This window comes from Drosophila bipectinata, chromosome 4 (assembly GCF_030179905.1).
Source record: "Drosophila bipectinata strain 14024-0381.07 chromosome 4, DbipHiC1v2, whole genome shotgun sequence".
NCBI lineage: Eukaryota > Metazoa > Arthropoda > Insecta > Diptera > Drosophilidae > Drosophila > Drosophila bipectinata.
This window is the reverse complement of record NC_091740.1, coordinates 10,673,550-10,693,863: the sequence shown is the minus strand read 5'-3', so window position 1 is coordinate 10,693,863 and position 20,314 is coordinate 10,673,550. Positions and strand designations below refer to the sequence as shown.

Genomic DNA, 20,314 nt, shown 5'->3' with positions numbered 1-20,314 from the left:
TAATCTACGACTTTCACCATGATGACGAGTTGGCGTGGACATCCCGCCATTGTTTGTTACCACCCCCCTGCCTCCCTTTACAAAGATCACCTCCAAAAAAAAATGGTGTAACTACGACAAGCTGTACTCTACAACTGGCTTCATTCTCATACCTATCTTTCCAACAAAAAAAATCTCAGAAAAAAACAGCAGGTTTTAAGGCTAACAAGGTTTAACGCCCCCCTTCACCTTGTTACTTTGGTAGCAAAAATAAGGATGAATAATAATTTGTGAATGGATTTCATTGAAACCTATTTTATAAAATCTTGCCCAGAAGCATTTCGAAATTAAATACACGCCAGTTACTTGTGTTTTTAATAATAAACTAAAAAAAAGTTTTATCCAGACGCAGATAAAGCCAGGAAGTATGGAATGAAGGATTTTATATGCGCTGATCCTTGTAAATTTGATTATGCCGCACTTTTTAAAACCTTGCAAACCTTACACTCGAATATCGACTTAATGATCCTTATGCATCTCTGGTAAGTATATTTAGCTTATAAAATCTATCGATGTTACATTTATCATTTTTATTATTAATTTTTTATACGAATTTTGTTAATGCGTTGACAAAAGATCTTCTCTAAAATAGTTCGAAACAAAATATATTTATTTGAGTTCCGTTCTTGATACTTCTTTAAAACTGCTTAGCGATTTATAATTTTAGAACTACCTTTGGGGCTCTAGGTCCTTTATATAGGTACCCTTGATGAAGCTTTTTGCAGATCAAAGCTTGAAAGAAACTTTTCTCTCTCAGAGGCTTTGTTCTCTGAAGGGACTCGATTGAGTCGGAACCTATTACATAAGGGTCTCAATTAATCAAGATGACAAGAAATATGTGAAATTTTCTATGAAGTGGGGACCCAATTAAGAATGGGTTAAGCTGTTTAGTTTTAAGTCGGGATTTAAGTCGGGATTCTGTTTACCAAAATATTGTTTTGGTTTAGAATCTGAAGTGACTCTTAAAAATTGGGACTCTGAAATGAGGCTGTTTTCAACAAATTTTGAATTGTCCGTATTTGTCTGTTTCTCCCCCGCCTCGCCTTTTCCCCACTTTACAATATTCAACTGCATAGCTTGGAGCTTGTCTTTTTAAGCTTGTCTTGATTTGATTTGAGCCGCAGCAAATTTTAGTTTAAACTTGAACGCCTAAAAAGTATTGATTCAATACTATTAAACATTGAACTACAACGTTGTTATTCATTCGGCCGCAATTAAAAACTAATCATTGCGTAAGCTATTGGTGACCCCAACGTGAGTGCACCCCGTTTTGGTTATTGTGGTTAGTTTAAAAGTTCCACGGAAACTTGTTGTTTTTGTTGTCATAACCTTGCACTTAAATTACTTAATGGAGCTACTGGATCTGATGCTTCAGGGAGAAGGTGTTGCTGAGACAGGCCGAGGTGACCTGTCAAGAACTGGAGATCACGGACAAGGACCGAAGATTCAACTATTATGACCCTCGGGTCAATGGAGAAGCGTCTGCGTAATCATTTCACCAAACATCAGGAGGAATTGGAGGAGTTAATTATAGCGAAATCGGTATATAGAGGAAATTCTCTCAGCTGGCCACGGACCTGCACGTCTACATCCAGGTGAAAGTTGCCAAGCACTCCATAAGAGTTGCTGCCCACTCCACGCTTTTGGATGGTACCAGTGGTGCTCGTATTTTACCCACTCCATACAGGCCTGCTCCCTCATTGCCCCCGTTGCCGATGCTAATATTCAGCGGTGACTGATCCTAGCGGTGAGTGATCTGAGTTTTGCACCCTGTTTAGGACGACGATTGATAGCCATTCTCACTTGACCAAAAAGGAACTTGACCAAAACTGTAAGGGAGCTGGAGATTACATATATGTATGTGGGCTCTCTCAAGGTTCGTCGCCTTACCAGTTGGGGAACGATACGATGAAGTCCGGTGCCCAACGAAGCCCTCTGCTTCGTTTGCTTATCCTGCCGCTGCCCAAAATGTTATCGCCTACATCACGCCCTGTTGCATCCTTGCGAGCAGTTACCCAGCGCTTCATCCGGCTTGGATCCTGCCTATGAGGCTCGGTTTCCGACCTCTCAGACTCCGCCAGCTTGCTCGTTGGTGTCCCAGGATCTACACGCTAAAGTATTGTTTTTGCCAACGGCCAACGTTCTCGACCGTGGCCACTCAGGAGCCTTTCTTCCCTTCCGAGCGCTACTTGATTCCGGCTTACAAATTCATCTCATCACATCACTGCCGCCTTAAGCTTCATCGGTCGAAATGCTCTGTAGCGGTGACTGGCCTTAGAGACCCTGAATTCACTACGGATGGAGCATCGGTTAATGTTTGCCTGAAATCTCGCCTATCCAAGTCTCCGGTATACATTGAGGCTGTTGTGGCGTCTCACATCGCAGAGCGGCAACCTGGCCTGAACATAGATGCCACCAACTGAAAGGTTCCTGCCAATGTGGTTCTGGCAGATTTGAACTTTCACATAGCGCAGCATTTGGATTTTCTGATTGGCGCCATCCTGTTTTTGGATCTGCTCTTAGTTTGGTAAATCCAACTAGAAGACGGTCTACCTCTTGTGCAGAAGACGCGTTTTGGATAGGTAGTTTCTGGAGGTGGTTGCACCCTATGGAAGCCTCGTTTATCCGCTTCATGTAAGGTTATTCCTGCTGACTCCAAAACCTATTTATTGAATCAGGGCATATTCGGTTCGCCTTTCAATCAAACACAGCCTGGAGCTGTTGGTAGAATCCTATGTAGGCCTTGAGTCATTATCATTTGCTTGAGCGCAAGCTGGATCGTCATTTAAATTTAAGAACCCAATATTCTTTGTCATCAAGGAATAATTCCATTTAGAATTGCACATGTCTCTGAACTTGAGACATCTTAAGAACTATCACTGGGGCACCTTTGTATGTTTGCAACGAAAACATCCACCGGGATCTGGGCATCCTCGCAGTGTCCTGTAAAGACAAAGTGTGTTCGCACCCAAATTTCTTAATTCGGTGATTGACTCGGCCACAGCGGATCCCGCTTGCGACCCAACGACCTCCCAACCCAGCAATCGATTCTTAGGGCCAATATGACTGTTGATTAAGTTAAAAATATAAGATTTGATACACCTTTTGTTAGTCTGTCTTTGCAAAGAGAAGATTTAAGAAATAAAATATTTTATACATATATTATAAATATTTTCTAATATTTATAAATATTTAAAGGAAATACAACTAATGCGGAAAAAGCTAGATACCAAATCCGTTTTTAAGACCGTCGTTGCGCCGTAGTTCCTAAGTTTTATGCATGTATACATTTTACAAAATGCAGCGCATAGAAAATTCCATTTCAATTGATTTATGCAAAAAGTCAGGAGCGGTTACCGCTGGTAATCTGCGGGATGAGTCTTTCTCACAGCCCATTGGGATGCTAAAAACTCTTTCCGTTGATATTTTTCGGCCATGCAATCTTTCTCATTTTTATTGGAGAATTGAATTCCAACACAGAGGATCTCGGCAGTCAAACAGCATGTACTGGCTTGCTGGTGTTCCTGAGCTCGAAGACGCCGAAAACACCGAGCTTTTCACTCGTAACAATTTGCCGCGGCTAGCTCACAGTGTTTGTGGGTTTTTTTCCGACAAATTTATAGTTTGACGTGATTGGCCCAGCCCATAAATAATACAGATAGCATAACACTTTATAAAACCTTTATGAAGAGGAATTTTGAAACAAAATACAAATTACTTCTCGTTTCCCAAATCGACTCCGCTCTGGATCCTTGATGCTCCTGGGTTCCGAGCTCCGTCGTCGGCGTTTCATGAAATAATATCTAAAAAAAAGTAGGCAAATAAATTATGACGGCCCTCTACTGCTCCAAAGTTTTCTACGCTTTCAAAATTTTTTTCTCGCAAAACTTCTACTGGTGGTTAAATGATTGGTCTACCCATTTATCATAAGTTCGTAGGTACGATTCCCAGCAAAAGAAGCTGTTTTATAAGTTACATTTTGTTTACTTTTAATGTCTTAGAGACATGCATTTTAATCCAATAAACAAAAGCACGAAGGTCCGATTCCCAGCTGGAGGGTAAGAGATTAAGATATGTAGTTCAGTATATTTATTTTACTTAACACTTGAATTCTATTACAAATATTTGGTAAATAAAATTCACTAAATATCTATAAACAAAAAATCTTAAAGACAAAAACTAAGATTTTCTACCTCGCAAAAAGTGCCGAGGATAATATAATTTAGTCCATAAGTGTGCAAGGAGGCATCTCCGACCCTCTCCGTATATATTATTGATCAGGATCACCTCCTGAGTTGATGTGAGCATGTCCGTCTGTCTGTTTCTACGCAAATTAATCTCTCAGTTTTAAAGCAATCGACTTTGCACACACCCATTTTTCCTTGGCACGTAGTATACAAGTCGGATCGGCCGGGATTGGCCGACTATATCTTATAGCTGCCAAATAACTGTTTGATCGAAAATTCTACAACTTCAGTGTTTTTAGAGTTGGAAAGTTCGAATTTCGTGTTTTTGAAAATAGAAAAATGGAAAGAAAATCCGACCTACCAAATCATAACGGTCGGCCGACTATTTCCTTTAGCTGCCATTTAACTGAACGATCGGAAATGGTATTTGGTAAATTTTTACTTTGGTGTTCTTGAAGATGGAAGTTTGGAACTTATTTTATATTTTGTATTCTAATAAATTGGTTGTATTATGATGTTATCATAAGGATCGGCCAACTATATCCGATTAATAAAACGATATAAAATTTATTATTAAAAAACAAGAAAGGAAAGCTAACTTCGGGCGGAGCCGAAGTTGATATACCCTTGCAGTTAAAACCGGATATATATCGCTAACATCGGATATAGTTGGCCGATCCTTATAAGAATATGATAACATAACCCAATTAATTATAACACAAAATCTAAAAAAAGTCCCAAACTTCTATCTTCAAAAATACGAAAGTTGGTATTTCTACCAAAACCCATTTCCGATCGTTCAGTTACATGGCAGCTATAGGATATAGTCGGCCGATCCTTATGAAATTTGGTAGGTCGGATTAACTGACCAAAAATAGAATCTGTACTAAGTTTCAACTTTCTATCTTCAAAAACACGAGAGTTGGGTCACTTCCGATCGTTCAGTTATATGGCAGATATAGGATATAGTCGGCCGATCCTTACAAAACTTGGCATGTCGTATTATTGTGCCAAAAATAGCGCTCATGTAAAATTTGAACTCTAAAAACTCTCTAACTCTAAAAACACCGAAGTTATACCATTTCCGATCAATCAGTTATATGGCAGCTATAGGATATAGTCGGCCGATCCGCGCCGTTCCGACTTATATACTGCGTGCAACGGAAAGAAGGATGTGTGCAAAGTTTCAAGTCGATAGCTTTAAAACTGAGAGACTAGTTTGCGTAGAAACAGACAGACGGACAGACGGACAGACGGACATGCTCATATCATCTCAGGAGGTGATCCTTATCAAAAATTGTACGGTCATTTTCGTTGTCGTAATGTTCATTACGTTGTTAGTGCATACCACAACCCTACAATCGATACCTGATTGGTGGCTATCGATCTCGAGAACCCGGTCCCTTTGGAAAGCGGGACTCCTCTAGGATTCTTCCTTACGACTTCTAAGCTTACGACTGAACACACATTTTTTGTTACATTTACCCATTACACATTACACATTTTGTTATATCTAAAATCAATTCAAATTAAATTCAGAAACATATCCAACCCTGTGTTTTTATAAAACGGCAACAGCAAAGTCCCCATAGCAGACTTCTGCTAATCATTGACTCCCGTCTATCGGCGCAGTCACAACATTTTTGGTGGCCCATGAGGGGATCCTGTTGTTAAATGTGGCAAAGAATGGAATTTGAATTGATTTAGAACTAACAATTGGGCTCAAATTAATTTAAAACAAACGGCTTTTAACCTATGCCACGTGGAACCACGCTGCGAGACGAATAACGGACAAAGGAAGGAGAGATTGCTGCGAGACGAATAACGGACCAAAGGAACGACGAATTGAAACTGGAAACTGCTACACAGACTGACTGGAAGCCGGTGAGTGTTTGTATGTGAGGGCTGTGATTTCAAGCGTGCTGTTGTAAATTCAATAAAACTATGGGTATCAACGATGAAAAGACAGGCACACAAGCCAATCCTTCCCCATCCGACCAGTTTGCTGGTTTGCACGCGAGACAGAAGGATTTATGGAACAGGTTGACGCAACTCGAGCGTAACTTCAAGAAGGATAGTCAATCCCGAAAATCCAAACATTATTTTCTTCAGCGACTTAGCACGTTAAAGGATTTATCCACCCTGTTTGATGCGAATCACCAACAATTGGTCGATCAGCTGTGTCCCAGTCAACATGTATATTTCTCAGACAACCTATACGAGCGGTTTGTTGAAGAGCACCAGCACATCTTCTGCAACATCTCGGAAGAATACGACAACAAGTTCTCAGTGTTAGCCCAAGGTTCCCCACCAATCGAGTCCGTCACTCCAATTTTATCATCCAACATTCCGCTTCCGAAGCTTCCAGTTCCACGCTTTTCGGGAAGCTTTACGGATTGGCCCTCGTTTTACGATGGTTTCCTACAACTCATCCATGACAACAACACTCTCTCTAACATCCAGAAGTTTCACTTTCTCAAGCAGGCCTTGCCCGAAGGACGGGACCAGGATGTCAGTCACATGGCATTAACGGATTCTGGGTATACGGTAGCCTGGGATCTCCTCGTCAAGCGCTACAACAATCCACGTCTCGACTTTATGCACACCATGGCAGCACTGTATGGGCTTGAGTCGGTTCCCAAGGAAGCTTCAGAAGGTATCAGGCGCGTGCTAACCCTGGCTAATGTTTGCATTAGTGATCTTCGACGTTTAAAAATAAACATTGATTCCTGCGATCACTGGCTAGTGCATCATCTGTTAACCAAACTACCAAGCAGCACTACGCAAGCGTGGGAGCACTCATTGGGGAGCTCCACCGAGATTCCAACCTTTTCGATGTTGGAGACTTTCCTGCTGGAGCGCTTAGTTAGCATCGACCTAATCGAAAATCGAAACCAACCACTTGGAACTCGTTCAGCACCAGGACCATCTTCCCATCCACGTGCGCCTAACCGATCCAACTTCAATTCCACTAACCGCCACAGTTTTCATGTGACTACGGAAATGGGAGCACCCCAGTGCACTCTCTGCCAAAGAAACCATGTTCTCCGGAGATGCCCCAGTTTTCTCGCGAAGGATTGCTTTGCTCGTAAGACGATCGTCGATCGCATAAAAGCATGCCTCAATTGTCTCAGCACAGGCCACGCTCTAAGTGACTGCAGCAGCACTCGCAATTGCTTACAGTGCGGCCAACGCCACCATACGCTACTGCATTTTCCGAACGTAGCAACCCAGCCTACCAACTCTGCCCTATCGCGACAGCCAACGAACGGTGTCCATAGCGCGCAGGGCACCCAACAGAGCGTAGCATCCCGCTCATCTGTTTTGTCTCAACAGCACAGCCTAGCCCCCGGCTTAACTGCTTCGAACGAGACGCAACTCCTCAGCGCAGTTGCCACCTATCAAAATCCATCCACCACGATTCTCGCCACGGCCCTAATCCGAATTGTCAACGACCAAACGGGACAATCTGTTTTAGCCAGAGCGTTGATTGACCATGGCTCGGAAGGAACACTTATCACCGAAAGCTTAGTACAGACGCTGGGTCTCTCACGCACCCCTATATCTGCGGAAATAACAGGGATTGGCGACTCCTCTCACAATCGTTGTCGACATAGTACCAATTTTGTCCTAAGCTCGATTTCAGGTTCCCAGTTCACATCGTTTGTATCCACTGCATTTATTCTCCGTACACTTACAGGGCACCTTCCAAAATCGGATGTCGACCCTCGCTCATTCCAACACCTTAAAGGATTGCAACTCGCCGATCCCAATTTTGCCCGCTCCGGTCGTATTGACGTGCTTGTGGGCGTTGATCTTATTCCACAATTGATGCTCCCAGAAATTCGACGAGGAACTCATGAGGAACCAATCGCACAAAACACTCTTCTTGGTTGGATTGTTTTTGGACCTGTGAGGAAATCCATGACACACTCCATCACTGTCCGTTGTAACACCACGACGCTTGATCATCTGGTGCAAAGGTTCTTCGAACTAGATAGCGTGCCGTCTGAACGCCAACTCACCACAGAGGAACGATGGTGTGAAGAACACTTTCGTCAAACCCATGTTCGACAGCCCAACGGGAAATACATGGTTCGCTTACCACTGAAAACCTTGTTCGACCCGTCACAAGTTCTAGGCCGATCAAAACATATAGCCTTAAATCGTTTCTACACACTAGAGCGAAAATTGCAGAAGCGCGATAAGCTTCATCAACAATATCTCCAAGCAATCGAGGAATATTTTGACTTACAGCAAATACAAGAAGTCACTACAAGCGAAAACAGTCACTCTCATATCAACACAAATGGGAAGCTCGGTGTCTTCTGCAGCACGATTCCACACCATGCAGTCCTGAAGGAGGACAGCCTGACGACTAAACTCAGGGTAGTCTACGACGCCTCTTGTAAGAGCTCCAACGGGAAATCACTGAATGACATTTTATGTACTGGCCCAGCTCTACAGAACGATTTGGGAGGAGTGATACTAAATTGGCGTTGTTATCGCTATGTTTTCGTGGCGGACATCCAAAGGATGTACCGATGTATCGAAATGCATCCAGAGGACTCTCAATTCCAGCTCATTTGGTGGCGTGACAAAACCGGAAAGTTAAAAGAGTTCCGTCTCACCACAGTTACCTTCGGAACAGCATCAGCGCCATACACAGCGATTCGGGTGATCCACCAAATAGCTCAGGACGAACGAGAAAATTATCCGCTAGCAGAAAAGGTACTGAAAAGGGAGATTTATGTTGATGACGTACAAAGCGGCCATGAGACCACGGACGGTGCCATTCGAGTGCGAAACGAGGTCATAGCAGCCCTCCGCTCGGCTGGTATGCATCTTCGAAAATGGGCAGCGAACCACCCGGCGTTGCTTAGTGATATTCCTAAAGTAGACCTCTGCAACCACTCAATCTTCAAAATGGACAATAAAGACAGCATTAAAACGCTTGGACTGTACTGGCAGCCAAACCCGGACGTCTACGGATTCAAAATCCATTTCTCGATCAATCCCACACTTTCGAAAAGGGCTCTTTTATCAACAGTGGCGCGGCTCTTCGATCCATTAGGATTTTTAGCACCCTTGATAGTCATGTCAAAAATTCTCCTCAAGGACGTATGGAGCTTCCGTATGCAGCAAACTGCATGGCACTTACCGTGCACTCGATTGGGACGACATGCTACCAGAGTCTTTGGCAGCGCGTTGGCAGCGATATCTCGAACATCTTCCAGAAGTTCAACACATTCGCATACCACGCTGGTTCGGTTGCGATTTCAGCAATGTGATATCTCTTCAATTGCACATGTTCTCCGATGGGTCGTCCCTCGCGTATGCAGCGTGTGCCTACCTTCGAGTACTCGACACTGCTGGAATGATACATACACACTTAGTCGCAGCTCGCACTAGGGTTACACCAACAAAGCCTCTCACCATACCGCGAGTGGAGCTTTTCGGAGCAGTTCTAGCTACCAAACTCGCCACATGGATCCAGCAGCAACTTCACGTGCCTCAGATGCGGGTCACAGTGTACTACTGGTCAGACGCCATGATCGTGCTTCACTGGATATATGGAGATCCATGCAGGTGGAAGACTTTTGTAGCCAATCGAATTGGCAGCATCCAAGAGGTCAGCTCTGCTTCCCAGTGGGGTCATGTGTCTACGCAGGACAACCCTGCGGATTGTGCAACGCGCGGTTTAACCCCACTACAGCTCGCGCAGGATAAGCTCTGGTGGAGCGGCCCAGACTGGTTGCAGGAACCCGAAGACCATTGGCCCAAGGTAACTCTTACTTCTCCAGATCCGAGCACAATCTGCGAGGAACAGGCAGCAAAGGTTATCCACGCTCACACCTGTGCATCCACTGATTCCATTGTTGAGTCATTTTCGTCATACAGTCGACTTGTATTTTCCACAGCATTCATTAATCGCTTTATCCATAATACTCGCTGCAAAAGGGAGGCTCGGCTTTCTGGACCAATTAGCGTAAAGGAGTTTTCCAAGGCAATGTATACTCTGGTTCGCGTTGTCCAACAGGAAGCATTCTCTCACGAACTGTCCAAGTTGCGAGCAAACAAATCGCTCTCAAAATCTAACAAGCTTAGCCAACTGTCGCCATTCATAGATGCCCAAGGGATCCTCAGAGTGCGGGGCAGACTTCGAAACGCTTTGCAGCTCACCACTCAACAACGCACGCCCATCATCCTACCGAAGTCACATCATTTTACGGACCTCGTCATAAAAAACGCCCATCTGAACACCATGCATGGGGGTGTTCAACTGACCCGTGCGATCATCCATCAGCAGTTTTGGATCATTAATGGCAAACAAGCGGTAAAAAGAGTTCTCCGACAGTGTGTGGCTTGCTTTCAGCATCGCCCTAAACCCTCTCGACAATTAATGGGTGATCTTCCATACCATCGTGTTAATCCGCCGAAAAGAGCGTTCGAAGCTACAGGTGTGGATTACACAGGATCTATCGATGTCAAGGCCTCGAGGTTCAGAGGACACACTACATATAAGGCCTATATTGCTGTATTCATTTGCCTCGCCAGTAAAGCTATCCATTTGGAGCTGGTGACAGGACTCACAGCACAACATTTTCTCTGGGCTCTCCAACGGTTCATTGGACGCCGCGGTTTTGTGCGGCACATGTACAGTGACTGCGGCACAAATTTTATAGCAGCAGATAAATCCCTACAGTTGTGGTCTAACGAGTTCCGGCAGGAAATCAACCAGACAGTCGTCCCAGAACTCACAAAGCGCTATATTCAGTGGCACTTTAACCCCCCACACAGCCCAAACTTCGGAGGACTTTGGGAGGCTAACGTCAAAGCCGTAAAGTCTCATCTTCATCGTTCCTTCAAAGGATACCCAATGACTTATGAACAATTATCAACCGTTCTTATCCAGATAGAGGCCTGTCTTAACTCTCGGCCATTATGCCCGTTAACCGCGGATATTAACGATCTGCAAGTATTGACTCCAGCTCATTTTCTCATCGGAGACTCCATGCAATCGCTTCCTACCCCCAGTGACAAGGACAAGTCGCTCAACACACAGTTCATGGAGGGACAACGGATCCTACGCCAGTTCTGGAAAAGGTGGAGCTCAGATTGGTTGTCTCACCTTCAGGCACGCCCTAAGTGGAGACAAGAGGAAGAAAACCTGCAGGTCAATGACCTAGTTATTATCAAGGAAGACAGGACAGGTCCAACCGATTGGAAACTAGGTCGTGTTACAGAATTACACCCTGGAGCCGATGGGATGGTACGAGTTGCAACAATCTATACAGGTTCGGGTACATATAAGCGATCAGTATCCAAGATCTGCAGATTACCCATCCCGAATTACACGGAAGCTAAAGTCGAGGAAGCTAATCTTGAACAATAGTGATACAAGCATTTGATCTCACATCCATACCACAGCAAACATTTCACCTGTTTCTTTCAGTTACCATTAGAAGGATGTCTTAATGCTGGACCCAGCATTGCGGGGCGGCATGTACGGTCATTTTCGTTGTCGTAATGTTCATTACGTTGTTAGTGCATACCACAACCCTACAATCGATACCTGATTGGTGGCTATCGATCTCGAGAACCCGGTCCCTTTGGAAAGCGGGACATCTCTAGGTTTCTTCCTTACGACTTCTAAGCTTACGACTGAACACACATTTTTTGTTACATTTACCCATTACACATTACACATTTTGTTATATCTAAAATCAATTCAAATTAAATTCAGAAACATATCCAACCCTGTGTTTTTATAAAACGGCAACAGCAAAGTCCCCATAGCAGACTTCTGCTAATCATTGACTCCCGTCTATCGGCGCAGTCACAACATTTTTGGTGGCCCATGAGGGGATCCTGTTGTTAAATGTGGCAAAGAATGGAATTTGAATTGATTTAGAACTAACAATTGGGCTCAAATTAATTTAAAACAAACGGCTTTTAACCTATGCCACGTGGAACCACGCTGCGAGACGAATAACGGACAAAGGAAGGAGAGATTGCTGCGAGACGAATAACGGACCAAAGGAACGACGAATTGAAACTGGAAACTGCTACACAGACTGACTGGAAGCCGGTGAGTGTTTGTATGTGAGGGCTGTGATTTCAAGCGTGCTGTTGTAAATTCAATAAAACTATGGGTATCAACGATGAAAAGACAGGCACACAAGCCAATCCTTCCCCATCCGACCAGTTTGCTGGTTTGCACGCGAGACAGAAGGATTTATGGAACAGGTTGACGCAACTCGAGCGTAACTTCAAGAAGGATAGTCAATCCCGAAAATCCAAACATTATTTTCTTCAGCGACTTAGCACGTTAAAGGATTTATCCACCCTGTTTGATGCGAATCACCAACAATTGGTCGATCAGCTGTGTCCCAGTCAACATGTATATTTCTCAGACAACCTATACGAGCGGTTTGTTGAAGAGCACCAGCACATCTTCTGCAACATCTCGGAAGAATACGACAACAAGTTCTCAGTGTTAGCCCAAGGTTCCCCACCAATCGAGTCCGTCACTCCAATTTTATCATCCAACATTCCGCTTCCGAAGCTTCCAGTTCCACGCTTTTCGGGAAGCTTTACGGATTGGCCCTCGTTTTACGATGGTTTCCTACAACTCATCCATGACAACAACACTCTCTCTAACATCCAGAAGTTTCACTTTCTCAAGCAGGCCTTGCCCGAAGGACGGGACCAGGATGTCAGTCACATGGCATTAACGGATTCTGGGTATACGGTAGCCTGGGATCTCCTCGTCAAGCGCTACAACAATCCACGTCTCGACTTTATGCACACCATGGCAGCACTGTATGGGCTTGAGTCGGTTCCCAAGGAAGCTTCAGAAGGTATCAGGCGCGTGCTAACCCTGGCTAATGTTTGCATTAGTGATCTTCGACGTTTAAAAATAAACATTGATTCCTGCGATCACTGGCTAGTGCATCATCTGTTAACCAAACTACCAAGCAGCACTACGCAAGCGTGGGAGCACTCATTGGGGAGCTCCACCGAGATTCCAACCTTTTCGATGTTGGAGACTTTCCTGCTGGAGCGCTTAGTTAGCATCGACCTAATCGAAAATCGAAACCAACCACTTGGAACTCGTTCAGCACCAGGACCATCTTCCCATCCACGTGCGCCTAACCGATCCAACTTCAATTCCACTAACCGCCACAGTTTTCATGTGACTACGGAAATGGGAGCACCCCAGTGCACTCTCTGCCAAAGAAACCATGTTCTCCGGAGATGCCCCAGTTTTCTCGCGAAGGATTGCTTTGCTCGTAAGACGATCGTCGATCGCATAAAAGCATGCCTCAATTGTCTCAGCACAGGCCACGCTCTAAGTGACTGCAGCAGCACTCGCAATTGCTTACAGTGCGGCCAACGCCACCATACGCTACTGCATTTTCCGAACGTAGCAACCCAGCCTACCAACTCTGCCCTATCGCGACAGCCAACGAACGGTGTCCATAGCGCGCAGGGCACCCAACAGAGCGTAGCATCCCGCTCATCTGTTTTGTCTCAACAGCACAGCCTAGCCCCCGGCTTAACTGCTTCGAACGAGACGCAACTCCTCAGCGCAGTTGCCACCTATCAAAATCCATCCACCACGATTCTCGCCACGGCCCTAATCCGAATTGTCAACGACCAAACGGGACAATCTGTTTTAGCCAGAGCGTTGATTGACCATGGCTCGGAAGGAACACTTATCACCGAAAGCTTAGTACAGACGCTGGGTCTCTCACGCACCCCTATATCTGCGGAAATAACAGGGATTGGCGACTCCTCTCACAATCGTTGTCGACATAGTACCAATTTTGTCCTAAGCTCGATTTCAGGTTCCCAGTTCACATCGTTTGTATCCACTGCATTTATTCTCCGTACACTTACAGGGCACCTTCCAAAATCGGATGTCGACCCTCGCTCATTCCAACACCTTAAAGGATTGCAACTCGCCGATCCCAATTTTGCCCGCTCCGGTCGTATTGACGTGCTTGTGGGCGTTGATCTTATTCCACAATTGATGCTCCCAGAAATTCGACGAGGAACTCATGAGGAACCAATCGCACAAAACACTCTTCTTGGTTGGATTGTTTTTGGACCTGTGAGGAAATCCATGACACACTCCATCACTGTCCGTTGTAACACCACGACGCTTGATCATCTGGTGCAAAGGTTCTTCGAACTAGATAGCGTGCCGTCTGAACGCCAACTCACCACAGAGGAACGATGGTGTGAAGAACACTTTCGTCAAACCCATGTTCGACAGCCCAACGGGAAATACATGGTTCGCTTACCACTGAAAACCTTGTTCGACCCGTCACAAGTTCTAGGCCGATCAAAACATATAGCCTTAAATCGTTTCTACACACTAGAGCGAAAATTGCAGAAGCGCGATAAGCTTCATCAACAATATCTCCAAGCAATCGAGGAATATTTTGACTTACAGCAAATACAAGAAGTCACTACAAGCGAAAACAGTCACTCTCATATCAACACAAATGGGAAGCTCGGTGTCTTCTGCAGCACGATTCCACACCATGCAGTCCTGAAGGAGGACAGCCTGACGACTAAACTCAGGGTAGTCTACGACGCCTCTTGTAAGAGCTCCAACGGGAAATCACTGAATGACATTTTATGTACTGGCCCAGCTCTACAGAACGATTTGGGAGGAGTGATACTAAATTGGCGTTGTTATCGCTATGTTTTCGTGGCGGACATCCAAAGGATGTACCGATGTATCGAAATGCATCCAGAGGACTCTCAATTCCAGCTCATTTGGTGGCGTGACAAAACCGGAAAGTTAAAAGAGTTCCGTCTCACCACAGTTACCTTCGGAACAGCATCAGCGCCATACACAGCGATTCGGGTGATCCACCAAATAGCTCAGGACGAACGAGAAAATTATCCGCTAGCAGAAAAGGTACTGAAAAGGGAGATTTATGTTGATGACGTACAAAGCGGCCATGAGACCACGGACGGTGCCATTCGAGTGCGAAACGAGGTCATAGCAGCCCTCCGCTCGGCTGGTATGCATCTTCGAAAATGGGCAGCGAACCACCCGGCGTTGCTTAGTGATATTCCTAAAGTAGACCTCTGCAACCACTCAATCTTCAAAATGGACAATAAAGACAGCATTAAAACGCTTGGACTGTACTGGCAGCCAAACCCGGACGTCTACGGATTCAAAATCCATTTCTCGATCAATCCCACACTTTCGAAAAGGGCTCTTTTATCAACAGTGGCGCGGCTCTTCGATCCATTAGGATTTTTAGCACCCTTGATAGTCATGTCAAAAATTCTCCTCAAGGACGTATGGAGCTTCCGTATGCAGCAAACTGCATGGCACTTACCGTGCACTCGATTGGGACGACATGCTACCAGAGTCTTTGGCAGCGCGTTGGCAGCGATATCTCGAACATCTTCCAGAAGTTCAACACATTCGCATACCACGCTGGTTCGGTTGCGATTTCAGCAATGTGATATCTCTTCAATTGCACATGTTCTCCGATGGGTCGTCCCTCGCGTATGCAGCGTGTGCCTACCTTCGAGTACTCGACACTGCTGGAATGATACATACACACTTAGTCGCAGCTCGCACTAGGGTTACACCAACAAAGCCTCTCACCATACCGCGAGTGGAGCTTTTCGGAGCAGTTCTAGCTACCAAACTCGCCACATGGATCCAGCAGCAACTTCACGTGCCTCAGATGCGGGTCACAGTGTACTACTGGTCAGACGCCATGATCGTGCTTCACTGGATATATGGAGATCCATGCAGGTGGAAGACTTTTGTAGCCAATCGAATTGGCAGCATCCAAGAGGTCAGCTCTGCTTCCCAGTGGGGTCATGTGTCTACGCAGGACAACCCTGCGGATTGTGCAACGCGCGGTTTAACCCCACTACAGCTCGCGCAGGATAAGCTCTGGTGGAGCGGCCCAGACTGGTTGCAGGAACCCGAAGACCATTGGCCCAAGGTAACTCTTACTTCTCCAGATCCGAGCACAATCTGCGAGGAACAGGCAGCAAAGGTTATCCACGCTCACACCTGTGCATCCACTGATTCCATTGTTGAGTCATTTTCGTCATACAGTCGACTTGTATTTTCCACAGCATTCATTAATCGCTTTATCCATAATACTCGCTGCAAAAGGGAGGCTCGGCTTTCTGGACCAATTAGCGTAAAGGAGTTTTCCAAGGCAATGTATACTCTGGTTCGCGTTGTCCAACAGGAAGCATTCTCTCACGAACTGTCCAAGTTGCGAGCAAACAAATCGCTCTCAAAATCTAACAAGCTTAGCCAACTGTCGCCATTCATAGATGCCCAAGGGATCCTCAGAGTGCGGGGCAGACTTCGAAACGCTTTGCAGCTCACCACTCAACAACGCACGCCCATCATCCTACCGAAGTCACATCATTTTACGGACCTCGTCATAAAAAACGCCCATCTGAACACCATGCATGGGGGTGTTCAACTGACCCGTGCGATCATCCATCAGCAGTTTTGGATCATTAATGGCAAACAAGCGGTAAAAAGAGTTCTCCGACAGTGTGTGGCTTGCTTTCAGCATCGCCCTAAACCCTCTCGACAATTAATGGGTGATCTTCCATACCATCGTGTTAATCCGCCGAAAAGAGCGTTCGAAGCTACAGGTGTGGATTACACAGGATCTATCGATGTCAAGGCCTCGAGGTTCAGAGGACACACTACATATAAGGCCTATATTGCTGTATTCATTTGCCTCGCCAGTAAAGCTATCCATTTGGAGCTGGTGACAGGACTCACAGCACAACATTTTCTCTGGGCTCTCCAACGGTTCATTGGACGCCGCGGTTTTGTGCGGCACATGTACAGTGACTGCGGCACAAATTTTATAGCAGCAGATAAATCCCTACAGTTGTGGTCTAACGAGTTCCGGCAGGAAATCAACCAGACAGTCGTCCCAGAACTCACAAAGCGCTATATTCAGTGGCACTTTAACCCCCCACACAGCCCAAACTTCGGAGGACTTTGGGAGGCTAACGTCAAAGCCGTAAAGTCTCATCTTCATCGTTCCTTCAAAGGATACCCAATGACTTATGAACAATTATCAACCGTTCTTATCCAGATAGAGGCCTGTCTTAACTCTCGGCCATTATGCCCGTTAACCGCGGATATTAACGATCTGCAAGTATTGACTCCAGCTCATTTTCTCATCGGAGACTCCATGCAATCGCTTCCTACCCCCAGTGACAAGGACAAGTCGCTCAACACACAGTTCATGGAGGGACAACGGATCCTACGCCAGTTCTGGAAAAGGTGGAGCTCAGATTGGTTGTCTCACCTTCAGGCACGCCCTAAGTGGAGACAAGAGGAAGAAAACCTGCAGGTCAATGACCTAGTTATTATCAAGGAAGACAGGACAGGTCCAACCGATTGGAAACTAGGTCGTGTTACAGAATTACACCCTGGAGCCGATGGGATGGTACGAGTTGCAACAATCTATACAGGTTCGGGTACATATAAGCGATCAGTATCCAAGATCTGCAGATTACCCATCCCGAATTACACGGAAGCTAAAGTCGAGGAAGCTAATCTTGAACAATAGTGATACAAGCATTTGATCTCACATCCATACCACAGCAAACATTTCACCTGTTACTTTCAGTTACCATTAGAAGGATGTCTTAATGCTGGACCCAGCATTGCGGGGCGGCATGTACGGTCATTTTCGTTGTCGTAATGTTCATTACGTTGTTAGTGCATACCACAACCCTACAATCGATACCTGATTGGTGGCTATCGATCTCGAGAACCCGGTCCCTTTGGAAAGCGGGACATCTCTAGGTTTCTTCCTTACGACTTCTAAGCTTACGACTGAACACACATTTTTTGTTACATTTACCCATTACACATTACACATTTTGTTATATCTAAAATCAATTCAAATTAAATTCAGAAACATATCCAACCCTGTGTTTTTATAAAACGGCAACAGCAAAGTCCCCATAGCAGACTTCTGCTAATCATTGACTCCCGTCTATCGGCGCAGTCACAACAAGAATATATATACTTTATAGGGTCGGAGATGTCTCCTTCACTGCGTTGCACACTTTTGCACACTGCGTTGCACAACCAAAATTATAATACCCTCTGCAAGGGTATAAAAATTGCTCATAACCACAAACTATTTTTTACTTGAATAATGTGATTTTGCCCAATTCACTTATATCAAGTTTTTTTCCACGCCTAAAAGATCTATTGTCGAGTTGAGCGATGAATCTATAGTTTTGGGTAATTTTGTTGCATAAGGAACAAAAGGGAAATTTAAATTAAGTAAATAATTAAATGTATTTACGTAGATATTTTATAATCGGAAATATTTACCAGGTATACAAAAAATTAACTTTGAATTTTTATCTCCATTAGTTAGTTTAAGAAAAAATAATTTAAATTAATATAATATACTACGTATTATATTAAAGTTATATAAAGAAACATGTTTGTGAAGAAAATCTTTTATTATTCTCTGATATAATTTCCTAAATTTATTTTCTAAAATGTCTCAAAGGTAACATTTATTTTGAATTAAAATTGTATGGAAAAGGTTTTAAATCAGGGGTGCCCAGTCTCATTGCTCTCGGTGCTCCTTTGTTGTTGGAATTGCTCTTTCATATGGGAAACGAAATTTCATATACGTGTGTTCCTCCCAGCATAGGCAAAGCCCAAATACAAAAACCATTTTTCGTGTTTTCCCTATTCTCCTCAATCGTGATAATCCGAACGCATTTTGTTGTTGGATTGCCGAAAAGTTATCACTGCAAGAAATTCATTCTTGCTTTTCTTTCAGCCAAAATGGTCGGCTAAATTTCTTCTTTGCAGAAAATTTTTTAAGTTAAAAGTTGGGCATTTATTGGCGTAGTATAATAATAAACTGTTGTGAAAAATATAGGGCCTATTTATAATTGCTATAATAAAATGTATTTTTTATTATAATGATATTTTTTTGAAACTCCTTGTGAATGTTACTTTAATTTTTTTTTTCAGATTTTTTACCTTTTTTTTGGAGTTTGCTCTCCCGTATGCTGAGCTTGGGCACCCCTGTTTTAAATTAACATTATAAATATTTGTAATTTTGGAACGCATCAAAAACAATAAAAATACTAACCCAAGATTCCATTAATTTTTCTTTAATATTAATTAATTCAGAACAAAAATATTATAATTTTTTGTTTATTTTTAATTTTTTATATTATTGCGGAAGGCCACAATTTAATATTGGGAAATTTATTTAAAAAAAAGGAAAATCTATATAATTAACGAAATTGTTAGCACTCACAATTTTTTCAGTGTAACATAGTTCTGTACTTTAATGATTCCGCATATTTCTATTTCACCGTTAGGGAAATAAAAATCGTTCATGTAAAGCTTTTAGTACACTGAGAAAAATCGCTCATAACCACAAACTATTTTTTATTGGATAATGTGATTTTGTCCAATTCACTTATATCAAGTTTTTTTCCACGCCTAAAAGATCTATTGTCGAGTTGAGCGATGAGGGTTTAAAGGGTATTTTATGTATAAATTAGTAATTTAATGGGGTCAGGGTAATATTTAATTCAAATTAGTTATCCCTCGCTGCAGTCGGTGACGTCACAGGTGCAGGTATCCCAGGCGGTTGCCGAGGGGGTTGCTTCTCCTAGTCGGAAGTAGGCGATGATTTATTTCCGGGCGGTTGCCGAAGGAGATTCCTTCTATAACAGGAATTATGGTGAAAGCACTGGCTCCGTTATCACGGCCCTTGAGACGCGGTGACCAATTCAACAAAATGAATTTACTTTTACGGCAATGCCGGAGTATGGAATGGAAACTTCTTTTAAGTTATGGAAAATTAAGTGAAGATCGAATACAAAGCTCGAGTGGGGAGTGTGACAGTATATTGTTTTTAATGATTCGTAAAAATATATATATATATATTTTATATATAATATATATATATATACGGCAATGCCGGAGTATGGAATGGAAACTTCTTTTAAGTTATGGAAAATTAAGTGAAGATCGAATACAAAGCTCGAGTGGGGAGTGTGAC

The 20,314-nt window shown here is 43.9% G+C and overlaps 2 protein-coding genes across 2 annotated transcripts; both read left to right on the top strand.

The window, feature by feature from the left end:
* The first annotated feature begins 6,170 nt into the window (after positions 1–6,170).
* On the top strand, positions 6,171–10,810 carry LOC122322075 (uncharacterized). The gene is made up of 3 exons (XM_070282513.1): positions 6,171–9,360; positions 9,431–10,687; positions 10,785–10,810. Exons 1-3 carry the CDS (start codon positions 6,171–6,173, stop codon positions 10,808–10,810), a joined length of 4,473 nt encoding a protein of 1,490 aa, XP_070138614.1.
* A 1,568-nt stretch (positions 10,811–12,378) lies between these two features.
* On the top strand, positions 12,379–17,018 carry LOC122322074 (uncharacterized). Its single transcript, XM_070282512.1, has 3 exons — positions 12,379–15,568; positions 15,639–16,895; positions 16,993–17,018. Exons 1-3 carry the CDS (start codon positions 12,379–12,381, stop codon positions 17,016–17,018), a joined length of 4,473 nt encoding a protein of 1,490 aa, XP_070138613.1.
* The last annotated feature ends 3,296 nt before the right edge of the window (positions 17,019–20,314 follow it).

Excerpts from the sequence above, each read along its gene's own strand:
- LOC122322075 (XM_070282513.1), top strand. The coding sequence starts at position 6,171 with ATGGGTATCAACGATGAAAAGACAGGCACACAAGCCAATCCTTCCCCA. Across the intron at positions 9,361-9,430 it reads CAAGGACGTATGGAGCTTCC|CGCGTTGGCAGCGATATCTC; the intron begins GTATGCAGCAAA and ends AGTCTTTGGCAG. Across the intron at positions 10,688-10,784 it reads AAGAGCGTTCGAAGCTACAG|TAAAGCTATCCATTTGGAGC; the intron begins GTGTGGATTACA and ends TTGCCTCGCCAG.
- LOC122322074 (XM_070282512.1), top strand. The coding sequence starts at position 12,379 with ATGGGTATCAACGATGAAAAGACAGGCACACAAGCCAATCCTTCCCCA. Across the intron at positions 15,569-15,638 it reads CAAGGACGTATGGAGCTTCC|CGCGTTGGCAGCGATATCTC; the intron begins GTATGCAGCAAA and ends AGTCTTTGGCAG. Across the intron at positions 16,896-16,992 it reads AAGAGCGTTCGAAGCTACAG|TAAAGCTATCCATTTGGAGC; the intron begins GTGTGGATTACA and ends TTGCCTCGCCAG.